The sequence below is a fragment of the Castor canadensis genome, chromosome 14 (genome assembly GCF_047511655.1).
Source record: "Castor canadensis chromosome 14, mCasCan1.hap1v2, whole genome shotgun sequence".
In the NCBI taxonomy this organism is placed as follows: Eukaryota; Metazoa; Chordata; class Mammalia; order Rodentia; family Castoridae; genus Castor; species Castor canadensis.
The window spans coordinates 92,587,270-92,601,683 of record NC_133399.1 but is presented as its reverse complement, the minus strand read 5'-3'; the positions used below and the strand labels follow the sequence as shown (position 1 = coordinate 92,601,683).

General features: G+C 36.9%; 1 protein-coding gene across 8 annotated transcripts in view; it reads left to right on the top strand.

Annotated features, from left to right (window-relative positions):
- The window catches only part of Palld (palladin, cytoskeletal associated protein), a 383,132-nt gene that overhangs the window by 200,628 nt on the left and 168,090 nt on the right, over positions 1-14,414 (top strand). For all 8 annotated transcript variants that reach the window (XM_074055014.1, XM_074055012.1, XM_074055016.1 and 5 more), the window contains one exon: positions 586-928. In XM_074055014.1, the coding sequence (XP_073911115.1) occupies positions 586-928 (343 nt within the window). The remainder of the gene's footprint in view (positions 1-585; positions 929-14,414) is intronic.

The window sequence follows — 14,414 nt, the reverse complement described above, 5'->3', positions numbered from 1 at the left end:
GAATCCAAAAAAGTATCTCAATACACTTTCAGTCTACTGAGGATAGCAGAAAATCTCTCTTATACTTAGCTACACAGTTGGGGCAATCATCTGAGGTGGAAAATTTTTTTCTGTGAGATCATGAGACATTTCACTGGGACTCAGAGCTTTCCCTTTTTTAGCTTTAAAATGGAATGAATAACCACATAAATCTTTCATGGCTTGATCTGCCATCCGTAAACATGAATAGGATATTCAGTTGAATCCATGGGCTGAGAAGTGGAGGATAAACCATTTTGGTTGATACTGTTTCTGTCATCATTTTCCAAGCCCTATCTTTAGCCCTTGTTTGAAATTTGCTAATGAACTGGTAGGTGGTTTCCCCACATATGAATTCAGTCGGAAAATAAGACAAGTAGTGGTCACTCAAAACAAGCTTGGAAGAGCCAGGCACTCCAGCTGGCAATGCTTCTGCATCCAATGAGGGCAGCCCGTCACTTCTTCTCTAACAGCAGGACACAAGGGACTCTCAGAAGACAGAAGACAGTGGGAAAATAACTTGTTGAACTGGTAGCATTTTATTTTTCCTCCCTTCCTTTCCCTTAGCCAATGCTGAGAACTATAGCTACAACTCATTGGGAGAATCCAACAATGATCACTTCCAACGCTTTCCACCTCCCCCTCCAATCTTGGAGACAATTTCCTTTGAGTTGGTGTCAAAGAAACCGCCTGAGATCCAGCAAGTGAACAGTCCTGACTCAGGACTTAGCATGGCAGCCCTTCAAATGCAATTCAATTCTTCTGAGAGGGAAACCAACGGAGTCCATCCCAGCCATGGAGTCAATGGACTGATTAATGGCAAAGCTAACAGTAATAAATCTCTTCCAACACCAGCTGTCCTGCTTTCACCCACTAAGGAGCCACCACCTCTGCTTGCCAAACCAAAACTGTGAGTATTTCTGCATGGCTTTATAATACTTTCCATACTCCTGTTAAATTTCTTCTCTGGTTAGAAAACACTGTTTTGCCTGAACTCAACTATGTGGCATGTTACCCCTTGTCCAGGCAAGTTGTCCCTAACTGATGCAACCTTGCTGCTAAGTGGGGTCCTTCAAAAAATATAAGATACCTAAAAATAAAGAAGGTAAATGAGAACCTTGGTTAATTCTGCCCTTTAGCAAAAGCTATGAAAGGCATGACCTTCCAAGGTGTGGCCAAGGATATATCACTCTCCAAAGAGGATACAAAGAAGGGACGTACTTACACCCCTCTATTAAAATCAGTACAGAGATGTGCTATAGATAAGAGGAGAAAAGTAAAAACAGGATGGAAATTGAGTGTGCAGATCCTGGCAAGAGAAGTGAAACCAGAGAGTCAGTCTTGTCAGGAAGAAGACAGCTCTTCACAACTCAACCTACTTGGCTTTGGAATTCATGGAACTGCATATTTCCACCTTCATATTTGATTTCCATTATTTTCTTAGAGTGATAAAGCTTGCATGAGCTGTTTCCATTGGCACCACTCAGCAGAGAGCTGTTATGAATGGAGCCCTTACAATGTCAGAGAGAAGCAGAAATAAATGAACTCAAAAGGTTCTATCATAGCATAACAGACCTTGAGTTACTGCCCTGCCAGAGGTCAGTGGAAATGTAAGAGTCATCTAAAACGCGTATGTACTCTACTAGGTCACATTTCCATGGGAATGAATTTCCCAAATCTAGGAAAGCCCTTTTTAGCTCCCCAGGATTTCTGATGTTTCTTTTTATTTGGTGCAAGAAGGATTTAGTACTAAACAGTCTATGCTCTCTTCTCTCTGTGATCAGCTCATTTAGAAGAAATGTTAGAGTTTATATTAAAACTAGAATAATGGAACAATGCCTTACATTTGTACATTGCTTTATAACTTACCAAAGGTTTTTATGAGCATTATTAGACTGACCAAAAAGTCAAAGCAACCCAAAGAACACCTTAAGTTAACAAAAGGGCAGAGAATTTTATAAAAATAGACTTCTGGACAATCTTATGTTACAGTTTCAAAAATCTACCTATTTCTATCCAGCACTTAATTTTGGATTTTCTTCTGACTCTTTTGTTAAGGCAGTTACTTGCTAGAAGTACTGACTAGGTTTGTATACAATAGTGTGAAAGGTGAACATTTAAGACCTATATTCAGGCTCCATTGAGAAGCTAAGTAGGTAAAATAAGCTAAAAAAATAGCGGCTATAAAAGAGACTTACATTCTTATAGCAACAGCCATAAAATTAATTGCCTCTAACTGACTTCTTTCATCTTTGTGTTTTGAATATGTATATGTAGTACTTTTTAATGAAACAGGAACCTGCTCTCCTGGGAAAGAAAGGGGCAATGCATTTAATGAGTAGGATTTCACTGTGCTCTTGATTAAGTGAAGTGTATCTACTCTAATGACCATCATAAATTGGTTATAAATCAAAGACAAGTAAACATGAGAAGCTGTTAACAGGTGCTTACAGCCCTTCTTATCTCAGGCATTTCAACAGCTCTTAAGATTTTAGCTCTGTTATCTTGATGCTGCATGTATTATGGCCAGGTGGGGGAGGGGGAGAGGAATGTCTACAAAACACAGGTGAGACAATTTTATGCTTATTAAGAAGATGAGTAGTTTAGGCATGAGTTTGAAGAGTCACATTCAACTATCTTATGAGTCAAATTTCCAATGTGAGATATGATATAGGAAATAGAGGACATAGTGTTTGAGACAGAGAGGTCACCCCTCCTTCATAAGGAAATTTAAGGGAAAGCAGAACAGGCACCTACACAAAACCTGGCAACTTAGACGTAGCATTAACCTGTACTAGACTTTGCCACTGTTTGTTTTTTCAAATCCTTGTGTGTTTAAGTATTTCTTTAGAGCATCACTTGATAATCTCCATAATGTATAATTACCTCTCATTTAACTAGGTAGAAGATAGTATGTGTTGATATTTTTCAACTTTTAAGTTTTCTTGTGACATATAATAAGTACTGTATTGGACTTTATTTTAATTATAAAATACACGCATGCTGATGTGATAATTCAGCATTCAGAAGAAATTGAAGAAAATATTTTTACCACTTGAAGTGACCTGTGGCATTGGTTTGGTCTGAGGTCTTCTACTCCTTTATTGTTACAGTCTCTTCTGAAAAAGGTCTGCTCCTTGCTTTATGCATTGTGTCCACTGATAGGGAAATGTTATGGAGTGACATACTTGAATAATTTATGACTACAGGTAACTACCAAGGAAAATCCTTACACATCTATTTATTCCTTTTAACACATTGGAAAAACAATGGAATTTTACTTGTCTCTGGTGGTCAGCTGTGGGAACACCTGGCTAGCTCAGTTGGTACAACATGTGACTCATAGTCCAAACTAAAACACTCTCACAATGAATTAATCTGAAAATTGTGTTTTACTTGTCAGATTCCTGGGGGAAAAACAGGTCATTTTCAAAAAGAAAATCTCTGCGTTTTTTTCCCCTCAAATAGCTTCAATTGTGATCGTGGGTAAGAGAAAAAATTGTCTAAGATAAAATCATGAGAAGATAGAACTGTCATAAACTCTTTCCCCTAGTTCGGCCCCCATCTTCTGTTACCCAGTAGAAATCCTCACCAGTATCCTCATCAGTAGAGTTTACAAGCAGCCCAGACCTCCCTCTGGGTCTGTCATACCTGCATCAGGTGAGTCTCCTGGCTTGGTGTCATGGAGGCATCCACTTCATTTTCTGTATCTCTCACTATCTTTATCTCTGACACTATCCCTCAAGTACAAGTTGAGTATAATTAAATGCAGACCATTTGCTAAGTGCTAGAGGCCCTGCACACAGGACTTGTGGAATGCTTTGCCACTTACTGTGGAGCCCTGAAGTACAGTAAGGACTGCACAAGAAAAGATAAAAACAAAAAACTGTGGAGTTATTCCTGTGACCAATATTCATAATCTCCTATGACAGCACAAAGAAAGCAACATGGTACTGAAATCATAAGTATTATCAGAGGGAATAGCATAAACCCACCTTACTATTTGTTTTATTCTTTTCCTGTATCATATAAGTCTCTTGCTGTCCTTTCTCTACAAATAGTGCCTAAAAATTCAAAATAAATGTAGGGCTCAATGTAAAAATCCTGGTTTCTCTTTATTCTACAAAACAGTCCTTCAAAGGCATGGATGTGCATGGATTTCTAAGAATAAATACCAGAAGGAAATTTGTCAATGCCAAATTCAGTAAGTGATTTGCAAAACATAGAAAAGCATGATCTGTTTTTCCACTGAGCTTTCTCTCTTAAATTAGACCAAACAATCTATAAATAACAAGGTTCAGTATTCAAATCACATTTATTTCTTTCTATTCTAGGTCTTGTGAGAAGGAGGTAGATAAATCCCGGGAAGAGGCAAAATCAAAATAAGTAATCAAAAGGGAAGTTACTAAAGGATGAAGCCATGGGCAAGTCCCTGCACCCAGAAATAAGCCAGGCCAGCAGATAAAGTTACGCTTATTTCCACTCTAGTGCCAAAAATATATAACTTGCCATAAAAGTCCACGCCCTTTTGACAAAGACAAAGATAATGAAATGGTTTAAATTTTTCTTCTATGCTAAAATCAACAGTTCTCTTTGCTCCTACTTTTACCACTTTTTCTTCTCCTGTCTCTAAAGAAAGAACAACATCATTTCCTATCTTGAAGAAAAACAAGTTCGGGGTTGAAATAATTGCATTTTATTAAATTTGCTTCTCTTCTTTCTCCTTGTGTCCACACCTACCATTACATATCCAATTGTTTCTGCAAATCGTGTCTCAAGAGAGGGGCACGTCCTATAAACTCTTTCATACCAAGGTACCAGGTGTTTTTGGTGTCACCTTATGCCTATTCTAGGCTGACAAGGACACTACTATGCCTTCATAGTAATTAGCAGTTTAAAATCACACAAACATCCCTTCATTGCACATATAGGAATGAGAGATGGAAGTGTTTGAGAGATAGAAGGAAATAGCAGCCTATGTCACTCTTTATCAGTGACTTAACTGTGCCAGGATTTCTATATTTGGAAGTTCCTTATGGGTTCCCCCACACTCCTAAACACAAATTTAAGTACAAGTTGTTCCTTTGCCTGGAATGTTCTATTACTCCCTGGAATGTTCAGCTTCTCATAGCTGGCTACTTCTTGTCTTTCAAATCTCAGCTTAATGTCACCCACTTCCCTGACCACCCAATCTAAAGCAGTCACCCAGACACTCCTCAGTAAATCGTCCCCTTCAACTACTGCACAGCACATAATTATCCCTGAGAGTTATTTACTTGCTTTTCAGTTGTTATGTTGTTTTTCTCTCCAATATTATAAGATAAGCTCTTTGAGAGCAGGGACCTTGACTATCTTCCTTTGTTGCTCTTTGTCCAGGATTTAGAGCAGACATTGATGAATAGTGGATGTTCAAAAATATTTTTGAATGAATGAAGTAAGGGCAAACAACAAAGAGTAGAAAGATCTCCCACTTTTAGAGCAGCTACATTTGTTCTGCTTAATGTTTTACCTAGATATACCACAGGACTTCTGTTTTCAACCCCCACTGATTCCAGAGTTTTCCCACCTGAAGAAGCTTTTTCAAAAAATTTAGTAAGGAAAAATTTCAGGTAGGAAAAATTCTAGTAAGAATCCCCTGGGATAGAACTATAGTAGACAATTCACCCAACTTAATTAATTTTGGAACCCGTTTGGGCCTTCCTCAATGTTCCTGTGTTCTCATTTGTTTAATAACTTTCTTTGACATATTATGGAGAAAATGAGACATTTGGGAGGACTAGGGGGTCATGTTCTTTCTCTAGTAAATATTTTGCAATATCAGTTGACCTCAGTACAGTCATACTGCCGTTTCAAGGTGTGTGTACTTGACATGTTAGCACCTCCATCAGATGCCAGACTTTTGATGAAGGACTGAGAACTTCTGTGTTACTCCCTTCCTGTCCTGTTTATGTTGGACCACAACTCAAACTCCAGTGTATGGCTTGGGCAGTATAACTTAGAAAGCTGAACATTTTTCTGTCCTTTAACCTCCACTAGTTAGAGTTCAAGATCTCACTATATTCCTGTTTGACATTGAGAATACAAATGGTGTCCTAGGTTCTATTCTAGCATAAGCCTTACCTGGTAGATTAAAGAAAAAGAAAACAAACCTAAATGGCAAAGAGAAAGTAAGCAATAAAATGTGAGGCCAACTATGTAACAAATGGCCAAAGAGATGTAATCATCAGGCAGTTGTGAAAAGCTCTTTTCATTCCCTTGCTGTTACTGAGCACCTGCAAAGTGTTGATTGATGCTGGGTGCTAAGGACACAAAGATGAAAGGGGTAAGAGCACTGCCTTTGAATAATCTATAATCTGGTGGTCTCCAAGATAATTTGGGCGAGAACATACACAGATACACACATACATAAAATTCAACACATCTTTTAACATTACACAGATTTTTGTAAAAGAATAGACTTCACTAAATTAGATATAGTGTAATCCAAATACCTTTTCTTTGCAATTTAATGTTGAAAAGAAAACCATTCTACTCTTGATTCTGAAGCTTCCCTTTCTGGTTAAGTGATTTTAATTATCTGCAAAATCTATTCAATTTAAGAACTAAATCAGAGCAATTTAAGAACAGTGAAAATGCAAAGTATACAAGAAGGGGAACCTCCAAAATATTAGGGGAAAGCATAGGGCAGAAACTAGTCTTTTCAACTTGCTGTTATGAAGTCTCTCTCTCAAAAATACACACTTACTCAACACATTGAAGGATGACAAATAAGAAATGGGAGGGGCCCTGATCCTAATTCTGCAGTAGGTGGTTATGCGAATACAATGTGTTGATGACTTTACATTAACAGTGTTAGTGTTGGATCACTTTGAAAACAACCCCTCCCTGAAGTGGAAAGTCCAATCAAGGAACTTCCTGAAGTATGAAGCTTTTAAAAGGAATAACATTTTGGTATATTCTTCCTCATGATATTTTTTCATGTAAATATTGGCTTTAACATAGTGTCACATTCTTAGGTATTAGGATGATACTACTTTGCTATGATAGTCTCTTCACAAATGTAATATTTAATCACATTTCCAGAAGAAGGCTGAGTCCTTATTTTCATGGCTGAGATTCTTATTTGTTGTACATGTTATAACTGAAAACACTTGCAGATACTCTGACCAAATTTGAAGCTGTACTCAACCATCTGTAAAAAATACATGTTCACCCTAAATCTTTGGTACCTTACATGGAAGAATACATGATAATATTTCATCAGCATTTCCATCTCATCATGCCTAAATGTATACGAGAGCTCCTTTGGTATTTACAAAGTAAGTTGAAAAAAGTAGTTCTTCCTGAATGGGGACATTTTACTTTTGAAGAGAGAACAGATAGAGCCACATATGAACAATATGCTCAGAGATAATGTTATAAATTTGATACCAAAATGTTAATAATATAATATTAAGTGAAAAATGCTAGATACAAAAATGTGGATTAATACAAATTTTATAAAAAATAAATAAGTAATGTACCTTATCCAACTAACACATATATGATAGAAGGAAATACACCAAAATGTTACAAATAGTTCTTTGAGTGGTAGAATTTGGGACAGATCCTACTTTCTTATTAACTGTTCCCAATTTTCCAGCTTTTCAATGATAATGTTTTTTACTTTCACAATGATTTTTTTTAAAAAAACATTGTTTTAAAAGACATAGGTACTCTTGATCCTCTTTCTTCCACCATGTCTCCATTAAACCTCATCTTGTTTTGCTTTCCAAGATAGATGCTCAGTGAATGTTCTCACTCCTCTCTTAGAGTTGCTCTCTTCTAGAAACCAATGGCCTCAGGAGTCCATCAGCATTTTTGCAATCCATTCTAGAATGCCTTCCCCAGAAAGTGCCCTGTTTTCCAAAATGACTTTGCTCTTCCACATTCTCTTGTAACAACTACCCCTCCCCCCTACAAAATTTGTGTTCCTTCCATTGCACATCTCAGATATTAGGATAAAAGTGAAATGAATAAGTTATTTTTCTTTATTTTAAAGCTGAAAGATAAGCCAAACATTTTTTAAAAACCAATGCTTAATATGTCATCTGTATAAGTCCTTTTAAGGAAAGTAGGACAAAAACTTTTCCTTCAGAAACAGTGGTGAAGATTTTGGAAAGATGTGATGCAGGAAAGAATGAGAGTCCAATCCAAATGTCAATGCTGTGAGAAAGTAAGTGACAAGGTATCTGTTAAAAGAAGAAAGATAGTTGTGGTGACTGTGGAATTGTGAAGACTACAATAGGCTACGGAGAACTGTGAGAAATGATAATCTAGGCAGGAATGTGTGTGCGTGTTTCCTAGCAATAGGAGGATCCACTTGAAATTACAGAGTGAAAACTTGTATTAGATTCAGTGAACATCTTTGCAAGACTATACTTCAGCCATCATCACAACTCAGAAAGTAGAAACTGAGGCTATGCGCAGCCCTGGCACAAGGGAAATGCTATTGTATTGAATTTGGTGATCCTTGAAAAGTGTCATTGAAAGCATCATCTAAGCAATGTATAGGGTCAGAAAAGGAAACAGAGTAAGCCCAGATCAGGGATTAAGGGGTAAAGAGAATGAACACACACACACACACACACACACACACACACACACAGGAAGGGGTCAAGAAAATGAGAGTTACACTCAGAGTGAAAATGACTAAAAGGAGTGCGAAATAAGAAAATGTGAAAATGGAACAACAGTTGTGATCAAAGAGAGGATTCTGAAAGTTTGAAATCTTAAGAAAAATTCCTTCCAAGTAATAACAGAATCTGAGATATGTCTGTTTGAGTGGATAGTTTAAGTGGAAATTAAGGTCACAGGAGTAGAGGAAGTAGTCAAGGAACCACAAAGTTAAGATGTTAGAAGAATACTAACATGGATGGTGGCCAAAGGTGATGGCAGAAACCCAAAGGCTAAATAGTAAAGTCATTGAGAAAAGTGAGGAAATGACCAACGTTGTTGGTGACAGCAAGGAGCAGAGTAATTATAGGTGGAGCACCTGGACTTCAAAAGAGAAGCAGATGTTGAACATGGACAAGCAGGAACCTCCTTCACAGAACAACATGACAGGGTTAGTACCATCATTGGGAAAATTCAGATTTCAGTTAAGGCAAAAGCATGTCCAATGAAAAGGTACAAAGAAGCAGAGTCTCAGGATAGAAACAGTCCAGGAATCCCAAAGGCAGCAGAAGAGATCTAGAAAAAGGCTCAGGGGAGAAACAGAGAAGGAAGAACAGGGAGAAGAGAGCATAGGGAAGGGGATGAAGTTGAGAACAAAGTATCCTGGGGACCACTTGCTGTTATGTCATGAAGAGTGGCTAAGAATAATTGTAGTTGGAAGCTAATAGAGTCATGTCTAGCAAAATTTCTAGTTCTTTTTTATTCCCCTGCTTATTTCATTTACATTTCAACACCATGCCTATTTTATCATTACTAACCTCTTCTATCCAAGTGAGACAATGAGTTGAGTTTTTATTAAACAAGCCTATTTCCTATATCTGGATATTTTAAAAGATTGTTCTCAACTAATGACTCCCTAATTCATATTTATTCAGTTTTACTCCATGTCTACAACTTTTATTGCTTAGAGAATTTATTTCTGTCTTCTACAGACTGAAATATATTAGGTTGCCAATTTTTTAACCATTGATTTATTTTTTCTATGAATGTGTAAGTTTTTCATTCAAACGAATATATCACCTAATGGTGAGAACATTAGTAACAGTAAGGTTCGTTTTAGTTGGGTTCTGTTACATGTGTAAAAGCAGACAGCTCACTCTCTCAACAAACCTAAGAATGACTATTTCCTTCTTGACTAAAGTTATGATTATACAAACCTTGTGGATAACACTAGAATCAATATAGTTTTTTTTTAAAAAAACTTTTTCCATATATGGCAAAAAATTAGATATTCTTTCATTCAATTTTAAGAATAAAGAACATTTTATATCAATTTGATAAATGTACAGATTTTCATGAAATAAGTTAGCTGGGTGAATCACATTTAAATTTGAGCACACCCATTGGCTTCCTTATTCAAAAGGAAACTATAAATTAATTGCCATCAAAACCTCAGACTTTGCTGTTAGGGTATACCAGATTCATGTCTTCCAGCTCCTGGATGTGGGGTTCCCTTGTAGGGTGCTACTAGCTTCTCTTTATCAAGGCCATTGTCAGGATGCACATGACTATAAAGGTTTTTGATGATGCTAAGAGGAAACACCTTTGTAAATACGTACATTTACTTAATTTCTGTATCTGCTTTCCCACTGTGTTCTGCTAAAGCCCACTGCTGTACCCCCATCTCAATCTGAAACCCAGAAAAACATCTTTGCTGTGTTTTGTTATTTAAATGTAAGAATGTATGTCTTCATAGTAGGTAGCATTTGAGGCATTCCAGCTGTGATATGAAGCTTGTAAAACAATTGAATGACATACTACCAAATTATTTTTTCTTTGTATATACGTCAGAGTAGGTGAAACTATCTAGTAGTCTTTTTACCCAAAAGAGTTCATAAATAGATCAAAAATGGATAATTATATGCCTCCACTGCAATTTCAAACTTGCTGTTTTCCTAGTAATTGCCATTAAATGTGAAGGCTGTGAAAGATTTCTGGAAAGACCACACATATTTTCTTGCCCTTATTTCTCTCTTTGTTGAAATAGTTCATATGCCATTTGGTTTCAGTGATGTATCATTATGCTCAATAATGTTTGTAGCAAAAGGAAAAGAAGCCATAAAAGGTGGCTTTAGTACAAGGCAAAAAAAAATAAAAATGTCTTTTGTTCTGTGTAATTTCTAAAATAGAGGTTGTAGCTTCAACTTCCAAATAGTTTTAGCCTGAGAGGTAAATTCTTGCTCCATATGACTACATTTTCATCTCTGATGCCCTCATTTCCTTTAGCTGTGGCTTTCTTCAAAAAGCATCCCCTAAATCAAATGTGAAGTATTCGTGTTTATTTTTATTCTATCACAAAGCAATTATACAATATAGGAGAGAATTATTCACGATGAAACATTCTGTAGTAACAACAAGAGTTGTGCTCATATTTGTTCTGCCTTTGAAAAGCAGAATTAAGGGCTAGAGGCATAGCTCAAGCTGTGGAGTGCCTGACTAGAAAGCATAAAACCCTGAGTTCAAACCCCAGTACTGCAAAAAAGAAAAAGCAGAATTATACTTATTTTTTTTGTCATTATTAAGACCTTCTGATTCTAAACAGCTGCCTTACTGGACAGAAATTCAGTAAAGAATTATTTTTACCCAAAATCAGCAGAGATAGTTTCCTAAGAGTAATTGTTAGGTCATGCGGTTCCCGTAATTGAGAAGTTGGTTTTTGCTAAGAACCATTGCCGCCATTTTCATTGTGGCATAATTGGAGATAAATTTGTATTTTCTTATTCTGCATTACCAAAAGCTGCGTTTCTAAATGGTAGTAATAAGTGATTTGAGTAAACTGGAATTATATCTCCACAAAAATTGGAAGTAAAATGAGATGAAGTACTTATTTCAAATTTTGTCCAAGTTCTGGGTTCTTTTAGATATAATAATTGAGAATACTAGCTGGATTTGGCCCTAGGGTCTTGCCTAGTGCTACGTCATGAGGAACTGATGTAGTTTTGTTTTGGGTCTAATGCTGTATGTACTCTGCTGTCTTCTCATACTGGAGTATCTTGAAGTAGGAGAAATACAGGTAGGCAAAGATGAATACTTCAACATAGATGTAGCCCAGATCCCAAACATATGGAGCTAAGTTTGGATGGACCGAGGAATGTATGAAAAGTCCATGCCAGCCAAAAGGAACCGGAGATATCTGTCAAGCTGGGTGTTCTCAGGAAGCCAGTCTGTAAGGTTGAAGCTGAGTCATGGGACTGGAAGGGATGTTGGCCTGAGTTTGATGCCTTTTTGTTAAGAGCTTGACCTCTGAAAAGTGATCAAAAATTACTCTAACTTTGTGGATGTCTGAGATGTATAAATTAAGGTTTTGATTTGGAGTTGTGGGTATAGCTCAGTGGTAGAACACCTGCCTCATGTACACAAAGGCCTGGGTCAGCTCCAGGTACTGGAAAAAAGGTTTTATATTCTCTTTCATTTCTTTCTCCCAGGTGCCTATCAATCTGAATTGCACACTCCACATGTCCTAGAGTAAGTTTCATTTTGGATAAGGCAGTGTAAAATAACTATATACTTCTTGCTAAACACATTCTATTTGGTTTTGTGCAAATCAGTCAGATGTAAACCCTAGATCAATGAGATCAGTTCCTTCTTCATATTAAATTCCCCATGATTTGCTTCACATAGAATTTACAAATGTCATCATTTCTTATTTTAGACCAGCAAAATGTGTCAATTTCAGAGTTCATGGTGACTTTAGCATGTCCTTCTGTATACTGCTTTAAGTTGAAGCAGAGTATTCTCATAGAACCCACAGAAATTGAAAAACCTCCATGCCAAGTCATAAGCCTCAGCGTCTCCTCTTTGTGTTGGACAGTCTCCTCCTGACAAAGGCAAGTAGTAAGTTTCTGGCAAAAGCAATCATTGCCATCACTCATTTAGACCAAATAAGTAGACATTTTTGACATTTTTCCCCCAGAAGCTCATTGCTACTACCTATATAACCTGGACATGTTTCCCATTGAGATGACAAAGTAGAGAATTCCTTAAAGTCATAAAGGTTACTTTGGACATTTCATCCAAATATAAGTGATCCAGTACTAATTATTCAAGTATTTTGAAGGTGGTGATTATTCAGTCAGTCTTATTTTGCTAGTCTTGATCATGGCTTTTTTTAAACACTGAACTATCTGTAGCTCTGTCAGGTCTTACTAGGTCACAGTGTGGCTATAGAACCTCTTTTTTAAACATTATTTTTCTCGTGACATTTTCCTTCTTCAAAAGTAGCATCCCTTAAATGAAGGAAAACTCCTTCCCAAGATTCTCTGCATCATCTGCTTCTTTCTTGACCAACTTCTCTCCAGGTTCAAAGCACAGCTGTGCCCCTAGGAATTCCTTTCACCATCATGCTAGGAGTGTACCCCTCTTTTTCCTGGTCTAGATCACTGAATCCTAAATGCAATATATTTCATTATTTTCATGTCCAACAGTAGTTTCCAAAGAAAGAGTGCAGAACATGTTGTGCTTCCATAAACTGATCATCTGAAAAATGTCTTTATTCTATTCTCACTCAGAATTGACAGTTTAGCTGGGTTTGGAATTATAGGTTTTTGCTAAGGGTTTTGAAGGAATTACTTCAGGTTCTAGTTTCTAATGTTATTGTACCAAAGTTTAATATCAGTCCAGTTTCTGATTCTTTGAATATGACTTTTGTTTGTCATTCTGGAAATCTGTAGATTCTCTTTAGCCACAGAAAATTCATGATGCTATGTAATATTTTTCAGACACTGTGAAAGTATATAAAAAAGTGTCCTTTCAGCCTGAAAACTGTCATGTGTATACACTCTGGAAATTTTCTAATAGTATTTTTTTTAAGTTTCTGTTCATTTTCTCTGTTCTTTCTTTTTGAAACTTGTATTACTGGGAAGTAAAAACTGTTAAGTGCATATTTTCATTTTGGGTTTTATTTTTGCTTTGTCATTGTTTTTGTTGGGTTTTTTGTTTTTGTTTTTGCTTATTCTCCTTGTACTTTCTGTATATCTTTTCACCTTTTGTCTTCTTAGCCTTCTACTAAGTTTCTTATTTCTACTCATATTTTTCATTCCCATTATTTCTTTCTCATTCTCTACATTTTTATAGCATGCATTTGTGCTTCATGAAGGCAGTATTGAGTTTCATGAGTGCCTTTTATCTCATTGCAGATAATAATCACTGGGTTTTTGAGGAGGAAAACTGTTGTGGTGCTCATTTTGTTTTGTTTCTTCCCCTTTTCTCTTCATTGTCTCTATTCTTTAAAGTTTCTTTTTCCTGTGTATTTATTTAGACTAAATTTCATGCTCAAAGCTTTCTATAAGCATCTCATGACCTTTGGCACCAAAAAAAATTCACCGGGAGCTATGTGCTTGTTAGGGATTTGGAAACTGGTAGGCTTTACTATAAAATAGGCAAGGACCCCAAGTGCCAGAGGGTGTGGGGAGACTTGGCAGACAGCATTTGGAGGCTAACTAGAAAAAGTGGCTGCCTTTCACCTTTAGTTCTTCACCCCGACTTTCAACCTCTTGTCCTCCCCCTTCATTGTGCTATGACACGTTTCTGGGGTCTATAAGCATCCTGGCTGTCCATCTCTATAAAGTAAGCCTTCTGTCTCTGTTAGTGTAGAGGAGAAGTGGCAAAGTGGCTACGAGGAATGGGGGATGAAGCTGTTCTTCTCTTAGAAACTTTCAACCAGTCCCCTTGGATTCAACCCC